This window comes from Bufo gargarizans, chromosome 8, assembly GCF_014858855.1.
Source record: "Bufo gargarizans isolate SCDJY-AF-19 chromosome 8, ASM1485885v1, whole genome shotgun sequence".
Classification (NCBI taxonomy): Eukaryota; Metazoa; Chordata; class Amphibia; order Anura; family Bufonidae; genus Bufo; species Bufo gargarizans.
The window spans coordinates 10,898,569-10,914,611 of record NC_058087.1 but is presented as its reverse complement, the minus strand read 5'-3'; the positions used below and the strand labels follow the sequence as shown (position 1 = coordinate 10,914,611).

The window sequence follows — 16,043 nt, the reverse complement described above, 5'->3', positions numbered from 1 at the left end:
GTAAGGAGCAGAAGAACATAGTCCATATGGCCTGGCACTGCACTGCTTACCGTCACACTGGCATAGTGTTTGGCTGAGCCAATCATTAGAGGCAGCGTACTGCATACAGGTTTATACAGCTGAGTGTATTACTTGCTGTACAAATCCACATGCAGTGAGCACCCCCTAGTGGTGGCTGTATATAGCCATACTTTTGTCGCTTGACTGAAAAAAGGATTTAAAGGGGGATTCCCATCTGGACATTTATGGCATATGCTAGTCCCACCTTTAGAACCCACTCCTATGTCAAGAATCAGTCCTCATCATATGCAACAGGAAATGGAAAGCACAACATTCTCCATTCAGCCTTAATGAGATTTTGGAAAATAGCCAAGAAAAAAAAAGCATGGAGCCAATAAACTTTTTAAAAATTGTGGAATTAACTCTAACAAAGAAATAGCACACGGGATGGGGCTCTCAAGTGATTTGTGTGAACGCTCCTGAATGCATTAATCTAGTATTTTGTAATGGGTGACCCTGCAATCTAGGATGGATTGTAGTTACCAGCAGGGGGGCCACAATAGATTACCTAAAAATACACTTTAAAGGGATATTCCTATCTTATAACGTGATGGTATATCAGTAGAATATGCCTTAAAGGGGTTGTCTCACCTAAGACATTAATAGCATATTGGTAGGATATGCCACCAATGTCAGATATATCTGCAGAACAGGACCCCCGAAGTGAACGGAGAGCAGCTACGTATGCTCATCGTTCTCTATTAATTTCTATCAGAGTTCCAAAAATAGACAAGCGCTCACTACAGCAGTCCTATAGAGGTGAATGAAGCAGTAGTCTCGCTTGCGCTGTGCCCTCACCATTGACTCCTATAGGACTTCTGAAAATAGTGGCTTGCGCTAGCTCGGCTATTTTTGGTACTCCCATAGAAATAAATGGAGAGCACGCCATGCATGTGCAGTGTGCCCTCCTTCGTTTTGAGGGCCCCGTTCTCTTAGATAGGTGGGACCTGCACCTATCGGACATTGGTGGCATATCCTAACGATATGCCACCAATGTCTGAGGTGACACCTTTATGATTAGTAAGGGGGGTCTGACCTCTGGGATCCCTACTGATCCTGAGAATAAAGGAGACTTAGTACTGGTTTAGCTCTGTGTTGAATTTTAAGTTTTTCCTGCCCAGCGACCCGACTGTGCAGGAACTTCACTTGGCCCTTTCCCTTGAAAGGATAGCATGTCCTATCTGTTAGGCTACTTTCACACTTGCGTTAAACTTTTCCGGCACTGAGTTCCGTCCTAGGGGCTCAATACCGGAAAAAAACTGATCAGTTTTATCCTAATGCATTCTGAATGGAGAGCAATCAGCATCAGGATGTCTTCAGTTCAATCACTGAGAAAATTCCGTCCAAAATTCCGGAACACTTGCCGGAATGCCGGCATTATTTTACATTGAAATGCATTAATGCCGTATCCGGCCCCAAGTGTTCCGGAAAAATGGATCTGGTTTTGCGGTCTGCGCATGCGCAGACCTTTACAAATGTGAAAAAGATAAATACCGGATCTGTTTTTCCGGATGACAACTAGAGAAAGGGATCCAGTATTGCAATGCATTTGTGAGACGGATCCGCATCCGGATCTGTCTACAAATGGTATCCGTTTGCATACAGATTGCCGGAATCCAGCAACGCAAGTGTGAAAGTAGCCTTACCTTACATCTGGTGGCATTAGAGGCCCAGCTTTCTTTTCTTTTTAGAAAGAGAGAGAATTTGCATCTATTCTTTTCCAGAGCAGCACTGCATGGCCTATAAGACTCCTTACACGTATTAGGTGCTCTCCATAATCCATAGGAGAAACAATACACCCAGGATCCCATCAATTAGCACCATGACAATAACCCTTTGATGACACAGAATCCAGATTATCCCAACATGTCCCTTTGCTATCATTCAAATCATCAGAGGCCACGTACCATCACAAGAATTGCGATCGCTCTCGCTGGCCTTGTACCCTGGTCGGCAGGAACAGATAAATCCCCCTTCAGCTAGGTTGGTGCAGTTATGTTCACAGATGTTTTCTCCACAGTGACGTCCAGTACCTACGTCTACAGAAATATAAAAAACACATAAATGTCCGCTTCCACGAGTCACAAAGGACGAAGAAACCACTGTTCAGTCTGACCCTGCAGATCTCCTCCCATCTGTCTGCAGGACCGGCCACAGGGCTTGTCTCTAGTCTGTACCTAAGGAGAAGCCTAGATCTGCAGGGAGCTGTAGATGCAAAACGACAGAGGATTTTTAATTTAGACTATTTGCAAATCCGATCATCTATGGTCGACTTTTAGGCTGGGCCTGCACGACAACAGCAAGTCTCAAACTATTCATGCATCTGGAGCTGTGAAATCACTGAAAAGTTGCAGTCAAGTCACACTCAACTTGCCTTGTGGTTTCACAACACTCGAAAGTCCCAGCACGTTACATTGTGATCCCATGCCATGTGACCAGCATGTAGCCCCAGTCTTAAAGGGGGTGTCTCACTTCAGCAGATTGCATTTATCATGTAGAGAATGTTAATACAAGGCAATAATACAAGTTAATACGAGCCACTTACTAATGTATTGTGATTGTCCATATTGCTTCCTGCTGGCTTCATTAATTTTTCCATCACATTATACCCTGTTCGTTTCTATGGTTATGGTCACCCTGAAATCCAGTAGCGGTGGTCGTGCTTCCTCACTATGGGAAAAAGAGCCAGTCTATGCTCACACCCATGGTCCTGGCCACCAGAGAGCCTGAGCTTTTTCCTATAGTGTGCAAGCACGACCACTGCTGCTGGATCGCAGGGTGGTCGTAACCATAGAAATGAGCAGTGTGTAATGCGATGGAAAAATGAATCCAGCCAGCAAAGGACGGAATATGGACAATCACAAGTACATTAGTAAGTGCCTTGTATTAACTTTCTCTACATGATAAATGCCATTTGTTGAAGTAAGACGACAACTTTAAGGGCTCTATAAATACCAGACAGATATGATAAATTTGCAAGTGATTATATGACCTGCCAACGCTCCTGAGATGTCTGTCTTAGTAGACATTGTGCCATTTCTCACTTAGGCCTCTTGCACACGACCGTATGGCTTTTTCAGTATTTTGCAGTCCGCAAAAAAAGGATCCGCAAAAAATACGGATGACGTCCGTGTGCATTCCGTTTTTTGCAGAACGGAACAGCTGGCCCCTGATAGAACAGTCCTATCCTTGTCCGTTATGCGGACAATAATAGGACATGTTCTATCTTTGAACGGCACGGAAAAATGGAATTATGGAAACGGAAGGTACCTTCCATTTTTTTGCGGATCTATTGAAATTAATGGTTCCATATACAGTCCGTATACGGAATGCAAAAACCGGAACGTAAACGAAAAAAAAACGTTCATGTGCAAGAGGCCTAAAAAGGATTTTCTGAGAGTTTTTACTGAGGACCTTTATGTGGTGTGCCCCTATAGAGGCTGTCATTGTCAGCGCTGACTGAAATGGTAACGCCCAGTTGTAAATTTACCCATATATTTCGAGAAGGAATAATACAACGAAGCATTCTGAGAAATACTTCCACATTCCCAAAAAAACTTTGATGGGAAAAAAAACTGGAATAGTATTAATAAATATGTGAATGACAGATACACTTACTGCACCCAATTTCATCCGAGCTATCCCCACAGTCATCATAGTTATCGCACACATAGTGGTGGGGGATGCAGTGGGAGTTGCCACACTTGTATTCATCCTCTGTGCATGGTCTTGGGGTGGGAGGTCTGCCTGTAGACACAAGATGGGATTTCATGGTTAGGATCCTACTTTTACGTTTGAAAGCAATGGAAATGATAGTATACATGGAGATGATAAAAACTAGAAATAACAAAAAAAGAGGTAGAGGTAAAGTTAGACAAAGTGAATTTAACATTGCTTATCTATTTACAATAAAATCATGTTGTGAATAGTGAATTTCTTAAAATTCGTTTCAGATCTGATTTGAATTTGTAGTCAGATTTATTTCGGTCCAAATAAATTCATCCAAAATCAAAAATGCTCCAAGTGCCCTGAAAAGTTGTGTATTAGGGCTCTTTCACACGAGCGGATCCCGAAGGGTAATCCGCTGCGTGAAAGAGATCCAAGCCCCGTTCGGACAGCAGAGACACGGAGAATTAACATGACTGATAATGCTCCGTGCCTCGATGTGATCTTTTTACTACAAAATCATAGTGACAACTTTATCTCACTGTGATTTTGTAGTAAAGAGGTCACAGAGAGGCTCGGAGCATTATCAGTCATGGTAATGCTTCGTGTCTCTGCTGTCCGGAACGGGGTTTGGCACTCTATAACGCAGCGGATTACCCGCACACGCATCCGCTCGTGTGAAAGAGCCCTAAGACACTCTAAGGCAGGCATCTCAAACTCGCGGCCCTCCAGCTGTTGTAAAACTACAACTCCCACAACGCCCTGCTGTAGGCTGATACCTGTAGGCTGTCCGAGCATGCTGGGAGTTGTAGTTTTGCAACAGCTGGAGGGCCGCGAGTTTGAGATGCCTGCTCTAAGGTCTCCTTGGACTGTATCCAACCCCTTTGCGTTACTGATGCCATGACAGCATTAGTAATGTGATAAGTATGGCTTTGAGTAAAGGGATGGGAGCCGGCGGTAACAAGCAGTCTAGTTAATAACACACCGCACTGTGTTAAAAAATGGTCCAAAAATGATAGGTTGACTGATCTGTAAAATGCTGGCCGACAAAATCTCAAACGTTTTGGATTCGCCAACATTTTTATTTTGGGGAAAATTTGTAACAAATGCAACTTGTGTTAAATCGATTCGCTCTTCTGTGTGGCTTACAAGTCGCATTGCTGGCGTGATATATTAAATGAAAATGCGGTAAGCTGCCAGAAGAAACTTACATTGCTCCTCAGTCTCATCGCTTCCGTCGCCACAATCGTCCACGGTGTTGCATACCTCATGTCTGTAGATGCAACGGTTGTTGCTACATCGAAATCGGAAGGGAGGCTCACAAGGGATGTCCACTGCAAATAGAAACGAGGCTTAGAACACGTGACGGGATCACCGACTACCCCAGAAATCTCCACACACAGGATTATACTTACGGCAAAGGTTCAGTTCTTCATCAGAATCATCTCCGCAGTCATCGTCTCCATCACACTTCCAGTATGGCAAGATGCAGATATGGTTCCTACACTCAAACATGGATGGAGGGCAGTACGTTCCATTTGGAAAGCGGGTTGCTAAGATGATAGATAGTAATACAGTAAATGCCTTGAGCTCGAGTCTAGTTATATAGAAAGTGACTTATGTCATAAATAAGGCATAATCAATCGTGAAGGTACTGGGGGAGATTTACTAAAACTGACCTTGTGTCCTTCACCCCTCCAGATCAACAGAGCACATGAGAAAAATAACCTGGAAGGGGTTGTCTGGTTTACATCTATAAATGACCCATCCTTAGCATAGGTCATCAATATCAGATTGGTGGGGGCCTGACACCCGAAACACCCCCACTGATCAGTTCTTTTGGGCAGCCACGACCCTGGTAAGTATACAATCTATGGATCTGAATCTCATATTAATAAACTATCCTGAGAATAGGTCATTAATATCGGTAGCCTGGACAGCCCCTTTAAGGCCTGAAACAATGTCCAGTACAATGTAAAAAGACAGATGCTATAGAGAAAAATCTGTGCGTACAATACGATAGAGCATGCTACAGATCCGCAACAGGTTCTATAAGGGACAGAATATTTGCCATATTCATTGCAGCTAAATCCATATGTGTGACGGTAGCCTGAAGAACACTAAGCTTGATGGATAACTTTTGTATATCTGCTCTGCACCTGATTCTGAACCTATTTACCGTCTCAGGCTATGAGAAGGCTTTCACACGAGCGTATTTGCAATTCCGTATATTTTATGTACCGGAATCCGCTGCTAATGTTAATGAATAGAGCTATTCACATGGGCGTATAATTTCCATCAGTATTTGAAATCCGCAGCATGTCCGCAGTTTGTAAGTACTTGTTTCCAAATATGCCCATTATAGTCTCTGGGAGTGCATCAAAAATGCAGGGAGGAAGGAATATGCATATAAATCCTAATGAAATACTGATGATAATACTGATGACAATACTGATGGTATATCATCTGGAATCTGTGCCTAAGGGAAGATTGGGAACTTAAAGTGGCCCTGGAAAAAACATAAAAGTGGCCCCATGTTGTAGGCTGGTCCAACTTGACAGAAGAAGGGGCAACACAAGCAGTGATGGTCAGTTCGCAGTGTTCACCAGCGAACACATGCGGGCTGCCATCTTTAGTAAGGTAGACTCACCCGTCCGGCAATGCACAGGTGAGCCCTTACCTGTGCCTGGAGCCGTTCTGAAATTAAATGCAGTCACAGGAGCAGGCAGTTCCGAGAACAGCTCGATGAAGGCCCCCGGCGGCTGTTCTCGGAACTGCCTGCTCCCGGTGACTGCATTTGATTTCAGACCGCCTCCCGGCACGGGTAAGGGCTTACCTGTGCATCGCCGGATGGGTGAGTCTACCTTACTAAAGAAGGCAGCCTGCATGTGTTCGCTTGCGAACACTGCGAACTGACCATCACTGAACACAAGTAGCCAGGGCCTGCAATACCATAGTGCAGCACAACATACCGCCCAAGCAGAATCAAATACCACAGTGTAGCACAAAATACTGCCTCCCTCATCACATTATCCAACTGTATCAATGTCCTGAGGATTATAATACAGTTTAGATCAGGAGGGAACTTGTGGCCGTTAAGCATCAGATCATTATGCACCTGGCCTGTGGCCAACAGGAGGGCTTGAGTACCCCCCCCCCCCCCCCCCCCCGGGAATTGGCCCACAGGGAGATTTCCCTGTAAGATCTATGGCCAATCTACCCATCTGTGCCTAATTCAGAGCCAGAATATGGATGGACTTCAATATGCTCTTGTGAAAGCGGCCTTTGTAAAGAAATGATTGATATCAAGTCCAGAAAAAAGAAATCGCCACCATGATTTAAAACCTTAGCTCCTCCTGTACTGTTCATACGAGCAACACTTTGAGATGCCATCTAGTGGACAGAATTGTGACCACATGCTTAAAAAGTTCTTGGTTCTTGGTTCCATTAATGCCCAGTTTCAATTTGACTGTACTTGGGTGAAATAATGCCTCAAAAACAGTTAAAATTAAACAAGCGTGAATAATGAGAAATTGTCCTACAACCAATTAACTCTTCGTGTCATTTTTAGAGTAATTACACAAGCTGCGGTGCCTGCATACTGATGATAGAACATGGTTTTTTAACTTCATAATTTCTATTGAAACATTTCTCATTCTAATGAATTCCTAATTATCCCCAATCCTGTTTTTAAATTGCATGTTGCCTAGCAGAATACAATTATATTTGTATTTTATTACCCTAGTACTATCTATTTCTATAATACCACAACAGCTCTTTATATGCACATTATATACGTGAAAGCTTCCCTTTACTCACTCTATTATGGCTTCATTATGAATTTTTAGAGGTTCACTGAAACCTCCCAAACTTACTATCAAAATTACTCTATTCTGTAAAAAATGTTAACACGGGAGCTTCTGGTTTTGTGAAAGTTTGTTTCTGCTTTCCTTGACAGAATTTGATCCAATTTTTGGCATAAATATAAGCTTCCACACAGTGCTATGAACGTATGGCCAAATGGCTGCATGCAACAAAATTGCGCAGTCATTGGCTACCATGAGTCGTGGTGGTTTAGCCATATGTGGACAGCCGCATGGTCTAACTAGACCCATTTTATAGTTGCCATCTAGTTGTCTAGATTAAACTCATCTGAAGCCATTGAGTTCTTTGAGGCTGATGATCAATTATGTATGGGGACTACTGACGCTGGGTTCAGACCTGAGCGTCCGCGATGGAGCGCTCTGTATGCGCGATTGTACGGGCGTTTGCAATCGCGCATACAGAGACAAGCGAACGCCCATTGTCGCGCGTTCCCGGAAGTCTATGTACGTCAACGCGCGACAAGACTCCCCAAAGAAGCTCATGTACTTCTTGGGGCGTCAGCCGTTTTACAGCGCGATCGTACGCGCTGGAAAACGCCCAGGTGAGAACCATTCCCATAGGGAATCATTGGTTCTTGCCTGTTGAGCGTTTTACAGCGCGTAGGAACGCGCTGTAAAACGCTCAGGTCTGAACCCAGCCTTATGGCATATCCACAATATCCGCTGTCAGGACAAAAATAAAATAAAAAATACCTGACAGGTTGGATTTCCTGGGAGATAAGTAGCCACATGGTCGATACACAGGGCAATGATTGGGAACAAATCCACTGAACTTTTGACTGCAGTAACATTGAAAATATGAAGTCCCAAGGACACATCGATACTTACGGCAAGTTATTTCATCTGAAAAGTCTAGACAGTCAGCTGTTCCATCACATCTAAATCGCTCAGAGACACAATGTCCACTATTACATTGGAAATACCCAGGATGGCAGGTCCTCATGTCTACAACAGAACAAAAATGCATCGCTATGTCAGAAATAATATATCAATGGTGAAAAGCCGCCCCAGGAGAATAGATCAGGATCAAATACATTATTTGCTCATGTAAATATAGTTTAAACGTCATTTTACAGTCTATTTAGATGTCAGTCAATTTATAAATACATTACATAACAGATCGTATTATTCAGAGCTGCATTCACAAATCTACTGGCTGTCATTGGAAACAGTCAACAGGCTTGTTGTCAGACACACCCCTAATAGTTCAGCTGAAATACAAGTGGTTATTTTTTTTCCTATATTAGATTACTATGCAGTGCCTGCTGTAAAAGATGTTCTTCCCTGAATATAACTCGATAGAATAAGCCTCGACAAGGACATTGAGCAGGCAAGAAATGAAAGATTTGTGCTCTAAAGCTTACCGAAGTTTAGTATATTAGGATCTATACAATATATGTGCAGTGTCCTACTGCTATGCCAGTGCTTGCCCTGCAAATGGGTTTTACATGCAATTTGAAGTGTATGCTGCAACAAGATCAACAATGTGATTTACTATGTAATTCTGCATTTTCCTGGAAAAGGCAGATAAAAATGAATAGCCACTAGGTGGAGCTGTATACTTTCCCTAATAGGAAGGAGAAGTAAGAACAGTCTAGGGACAGACATGGATGCTTGGATAGCTGTGAAATCAGAAAGATTCTGTGTAGAGACAGTGAAATTATGTCTGGACAATGATGTAGAAGCAAAGATATTTTTTGGGAAGCATGCCAGTGCAGAAAGGAGGTGCGAGTAGAAGCTCTGTGGAGGTAAACTGCTTCACAATAATCTTATAGACTCCATAGCAGACACTGACCAGAAAGAGAGAGACTTCCAGCCCTGGACAAGCTTAAACAAGACAAAATCTGGATATGCCCACCATACTACACCCGTATTCTAGATGCCCATGCAAAGGTCAGCTAGAGAAATGCAGTGTGAGGAAAAATCACTTAGCCTGTTAACTTTAACTGCAGCAGTGTACCCTGTATGAACTGTGGAAATTGCACTCTGTGTACGAACTGCCAGTCCATGCATGCTGAAAACTGTATTTGATGTGCTTGAACTTGTTCTACTGAATAATTGTCTAATGATTGCCACCTTCACCGATGCAGAAAATCCTGACTTCCACGTAACAAGTCCTCACCATCAATGGTGCCCAAATCTCCATCAGACAGGAGAAACCCCAGAACCAGGGTGTGCCTTAAAGGTAAGAAAGGTGCGCCCCTCCCATCACTGCACAGCCCAGGGGAGTGTCAGAGTAACTTCATCCAGTATTCTTGCAACTATCACTCCTATGCTCTCCTGGCCTCGCTGCATATGCATTTACAAAGTTACTCAACTCTGTATGTAGAATTATCTTATATACAAACTGTAAACTAGACTGCAAGATCAGCTGCTTGCAGCTCTACCATGGTCAAAATGGCAATGAAACAAAATGAGAGAGACACGTGCTCATTACAGTCACAAAGCATCCCTGCAGAATCCCGATATGTGCTATTTACACACCGCAATCTCTCTCATCTGAGTTATCTTCACAGTCATTGTCGTGATCACAGAGCCAGCGGCTGGGAATACAGTGAAGATTATCACATCGGAATTCACTTTCTGTGCACTCCCGGGGGCCTGCAATAAGCATTTGACAGTTAATAGGTGGACACGTATTCAGACACATGTGCTGACACTTGTACAGCAATTTCTCTCACTCGGAGAATCATTGCTTTTTTTCTAAGGCTACTTTCACACTAGTGAAACGCTTCCGTTACTGATAATACAACCATCTGCATCCGCTATGAACGGACCCGGTTGTATAATCTTTAACACAGCCATGACGGATCCATCATGAACTGCACTGAAAGTCAATGGGGGACGGATCAATTTTCTATTGTGTCAGAGAAAACTGATCCGTCCCCATTGACTTGCATTGTGGGTCATGACGAACCGTTCTCTCCGGTATGAGAATGGAACGGAATGCATTTTAGAGAACTCTGTTCTGTTCAGTTACGTTTTGTCCCCATTAACAATGAATAGGGACAAAACAATAGCTGTTTTTTTCCAGTATTGAGACCCTATGACGGATCTCAATACCTGACGGATCTCAATACCGGAAAATATTAACGCTAATGTGAAAGTAGCCTAACTCAATGTAGTTCAGAGCTGAGTTTGTAATGTGACACAGTCCATGGTTTCACACAGCACTTGTCAAAGATTTTAATTTTCTGACAGTTTAAAATAAAATGTACATCAGAGGTCTGGAAACCCCATGCACATGAGGCGAAAATATCAGCGAGGGTTTAATGCCAAATTATTGCAGGTCTGCAGCATGCCCATTATGTTGCAGATTTTCAGTGTGGATTTTGCCACGCCTGCGCCCGCTATTAGGCTCCAATCACACGTCCGTGGTGTGTTGCGGACCCGCGAATTGCGGATCCACAACCCCCCTATAGAAATGCCTATTCTTGTCCGCAGCTGCGGACAAGAATAGGACATGTTCTATCTTTTGCGGAGCTGCGGACCCGAAGATTCGGGGCCGCGCTCCGCAATTGCGGATGCAGACAGCACACTGTGTGCTGTCTGCATCCATTCCGTCCCCATAGAGAATGAATGGGTCTGCACCCGTTCTGCAAAATTGCGGAACGGATGCGGACCCATTTTGCGGACGTGTGAATGGAGCCTTACACAGTGTTTCAGGAAACAAAAATACCCTGAATGATTCCATCATCCCATTTACAACAGCATAACATCTGGCTAGAGCAGTAATAAACAGTAATAACAAAAATTAGCGATATCTGCCAAAGGAAATAAAAAAATGATGAAAATAAAAATAAAAATTCCAGTTCATTGGGTAAATAAAACCAAAATACATATTTTATCTATGGTATAAAATGGGACCAAACGGGTCTATAACTGCTACATTCCTGTTACTCTTCGCTCAAACAACACAAAAATCTGAGGATATAACAAAACCGAACAACTCAAATCAAGCTACTCACTGCAGTTGCGCTCATCAGATCCATCCCCACAGTCATCATCTCCATCGCATTTCCAACGCAGAGGAATACAGCGGTGATTTTCACAGCGAAAGTCCCCGAGTGGATCACATGTTCTCTGTTCTGCAAATTCCAATCATTCACAGGTAGGATTTGCTGGTTCAATGACCGTAATGATTATACAAGTATTTTGTTAAGCTCTAAATGGTTTAATAGTCATTGGCATACAGCCCTGGAGAAAAAATACAGGCTCATTTCTTTTTGAAGGGAACCACCGACTTTGCTTCATGAGGCTTGTCCCAATAACAACGAACTGAACGTTAATAAAATAATTCATCTTTTTGACTTTGATTGAGTCAGACTGGTGGAAAGAGAAGACATTAACGTTGCTTATATAGCCCCGACATACTCTGACTGGCACCAGTCCGTTCCTGACCCAGATGGGGCTCACAATTTAATTTCCCTCTTAGAAACACAAGAGATGATATCATATAAAGCCAATATCTATCAGTAAGTTTTTATAGTGTGGGGGGGGGGGGGGGTGGAACCATCACAGACACACAGGACCTACACATTATGTACAGTCATGTGAAAAAATTAGGACACCCTTTGAAAGCATGTGGTTTTTTGTAACATTTTTAATAAAAGGTTATTTCATCTCCGTTTCAACAATACAGAGAGATTAAAGTAATACAACTAAACAAAGAAAACTGAAGAAAAGTCTTTTCAAGATCTTCTGTAAATGTCATTCTACAAAAATGCCTATTCTAACTGAGGAAAAAGATAGGACACCCTCACATGTATTCCCTCTTAAATTGGCTCAGATCTCACACAGGTATATCACACCAGGTGCACATAATTAGTAGATCGTTACTCTGCATGTTGAATGAGGCTTGCCCTATTTAAACCTCAGACATTTAGTTTGGTGTGCTCCTGACTGTTGAAGTGAGAGTGAGCACCATGGTGAGAGCAAAAGAGCTGTCAGAGGACTTCAGAAAAAAGATTGTAGCAGCCTATGAGTCTGGGAAGGGATTTAAAAAGATCTCAAAAGATTTTGAAATCAGCCATTCCACTGTCCGGAAGATAGTCTACAAGTGGAGGGCTTTCAAAACAACTGCCAACATGCCCAGGACTGGTCGCCCCAGCAAGTTCACCCCAAGAGCAGACCGCAAGATGCTAAAAGAGGTCTCCAAAAACCCTAAAGTGTCATCTCGAGAACTACAGCAGGCTCTGGCTACTGTTGATGTAGAAGTACATGCCTCTACAATCAGAAAGAGACTGTACAAGTTTAACTTGCATGGGAGGTGTGCAAGGAGGAAACCTTTGCTTTCCAAGAGAAACATCGAGGCCAGACTGACATTTGCCAGAGATAAAGTTGACAAAGACCAGGACTTCTGGAATAATGTTCTTTGGACAGATGAGTCCAAAATTGAATTATTTGGACACAACAGCAGAGGACATGTTTGGCGTAAACCAAACACAGCATTCCAAGAAAAGAACCTCATACCAACTGTGAAGCATGGAGGTGGAAGTGTCATGGTTTGGGGCTGCTTTGCTGCAGCAGGACCTGGTCAGCTCACCATCATAGAATCCACGATGAATTCTACTGTGTATCAGAAGGTGCTTGAAGAACATGTGAGACCATCAGTTAGAAAATTAAAGCTGAAGCGGAACTGGACCATGCAACATGACAATGACCCAAAACATACTAGTAAATCAACCAAAGATTGGCTGAAAAAGAAGAAATGGAGAGTCCTGGAATGGCCAAGTCAAAGTCCAGATTTGAATCCCATTGAGATGCTGTGGGGTGACTTGAAAAGGGCTGTACGTGCAAGAAACCCCTCAAACATCTCACAGCTGAAAAAGTTCTGCATTGAGGAGTGGGGTAAAATTTCCTCAGACCGATGTCGAAGACTGGTAGATGGCTACAAGAACCGTCTCACTGCAGTTATTTCAGCCAAAGGAGGTAACACTCGCTATTAGGGGCAAGGGTGTCCTATCTTTTTCCTCAGTTAGAATAGGCATTTTTGTAGAATGACATTTACAGAAGATCTTGAAAAGACTTTTCTTCAGTTTTCTTTGTTTAGTTGGATTACTTTAATCTCTCTGTATTGTTGAAACGGAGATGAAATAACCTTTTATTAAAAATGTTACAAAAAACCACATGCTTTCAAAGGGTGTCCTAATTTTTTCACATGACTGTATGGCTGGGGATGAATATTTGGGTTGTTCTCTTTTGAGATCTTTGGATGTTCTTGTCTGGTTAAAATTTATTCGATTCCTGTGTGATCTAACCAGCTCTTAGGCCCCCTTCACACGGGCGTCGCGGGTTATGGCCGGATGCATTCAGGGTGCATTGCGGGAAACCCATGCGAGTAGGCACGCAATTGCAGTTAGTTTTGTCTGCGATTGTGTTCCGTTGTTCATTTTTTTCCATGCGAGTGCAATGCGCTTTGCACGTGTTTGAGAAAAAACTGAATGTGGTACCCAGACCCGAACCCGGACTTCTTCACTGAAGTTCGGGTTTGGTGTTCTGTAGATTTTATTATTTTCTATTATGACAATGTTTTAATAAAAAAATATTAATAACAATAATAAAAATCCAGCCTCCATAACACCTACTTTATCTGACTTCTATGTTGGAAGAAAATGGAAAAGGTACGCATATTTCACCAGACAGCTGCTATAAATTCATAGATAAATGAATTACCTTCACATAGTATATTATAAATCTGGCTGTTTGCAGTCACCACTAGGGGGAGCTAAGTCCATAGGAATGTATACAATGACCATTAATACTAATAGAAGATGTACATAATTTATTTTATTTGCGCTCCCCCTAGTATTGGCTGCCAGAAAATGTAGTGAATCTATATTCAGGACCTCATCCAATAGAAGACCAAAAAAAATCTCACTTACCACAATTTTCTTCATCAGAGTTATCTCTACAGTCATCAAAGCCATTGCAAACAGCCCAAAGTGGGATGCATCGATAGTTTGTCTTGCAGGAAAAGTCAGTGTGATTGTCACAGCGATAAGCAGGACCCACTGAAAGCAGATTGTAGAAAACTCAGTGAGATTTAAATATCATCTCCTAATGTCTACTTATTTTTTTAAAGGAGTTTTCTGAGATTTTGATACGGATTACATGATTGGCATCACTTCTATGAGGCTGAGTGCGATACCAAGCACAGCTGCTACACAATGTATGGTAAGCTGTGAGAAGGCCGTAGTGCTCACAGGAGTGCAGCTGCTTTCTCAAACTGCTGATCGGAGGAGGTCCCGGGTGTCGGACCTCCACCGATCAGATACTAGTGACCTATTCTGAGGATAGGTCATCAGTATCAAAATCTCAGAAAAAGGATTATTGCAAATTATTGCTCTCCACCCATATTTCTTCGTATTTCATATTTAAAGGGGTCTTCTGAATGTTTTATACTGAAGACCTATCCTCAGGAACAAGTCATCAGCATCTGATGGGTGGGGACCCAAATCTTGGCACTCCCATGATCAGCTGGTTGAGGAGGCTGAGGCTCTCTGGTAAGCACCACGGGCTCCATACAGCTTACCAAGCACAGCACCATCCATTGGCCCTAAGGGTGTGTGACCAGTGCAAACTAACAAGATGCAACAACAGGTTGCAACTAACAGGGTGCACAATTTGCTACTACTTTATAGGGGTTGTCTCACGTCCAACATTGGTGACATAATGCTTAGAGCCACCAAAGAGAACAAGAGCTTACTGGCTATGTGGTAGTGCCAAAAATAGCTGGCTTGGCCAATTCCGGCAGTTCTATAGTAGTACATGGAGCAGTGGCTGCACTTGTGCGGTGTGCGCTCCATTCATTTCTAAGGGACTTCTGAAAATAGTCAAGTTCGCCCTCTGCTATTTTCGGCACTCCCATATAAATGAATGGAGGGAAGCCACAAATTTGTGGTCTGCTCTCCTTCACTTTTGGGCACCCCGTTTTAGAGATAGAGGAGTCTCAGAGGTGGGACCCAAACTTATCTGACATTGGTGGCATGTCCTCGCAATATGCCACCAGTGTTGGAGTTGAAACAACCTTTGTGATGAGCACCAATAGCCTGGTATATTGGGCCATATGTGGCAACACTAGATAATGTATATCTGATATGTAATTGCTATTTTATTAGGAACATGGAATCGTTCTTACTGCACTCCTGAATGGGCTCATCTGAATGGTCCCCACAATCATTGTCCACGTCACACTTCCAGCTCTGAGGGATGCAGCGTCCATTGTTGCATTTGAATTGTCCAGGATTGCAGGTTCTGGTGGCGCAGTGGGTGCTGTCTTCATCTGAGTTGTCACCGCAATCATCCTCTGTGTCGCACTGCCATGCCTCGGGGATACAGCGCTTGTTGGCACACTGCCACTGGTGGTCATCACATTGGTGAGTGGCTGCATGAAAGTCAACAACAAGAATTCTTAAGGAAGCAGAAAGAAAA

At 43.0% G+C, this 16,043-nt stretch overlaps 1 protein-coding gene across 1 annotated transcript in view; it reads right to left on the bottom strand.

Moving 5' to 3' along the window:
• Positions 1-16,043, bottom strand: part of LRP2 (LDL receptor related protein 2) — a 199,620-nt gene that overhangs the window by 16,087 nt on the left and 167,490 nt on the right. Inside the window, 9 exon segments of the mRNA XM_044302728.1 lie at positions 1,968-2,099; positions 3,679-3,807; positions 4,938-5,060; positions 5,142-5,279; positions 8,439-8,555; positions 10,095-10,211; positions 11,579-11,698; positions 14,495-14,623; positions 15,751-15,996. Coding sequence (XP_044158663.1) covers positions 1,968-2,099; positions 3,679-3,807; positions 4,938-5,060; positions 5,142-5,279; positions 8,439-8,555; positions 10,095-10,211; positions 11,579-11,698; positions 14,495-14,623; positions 15,751-15,996 — 1,251 coding nt within the window.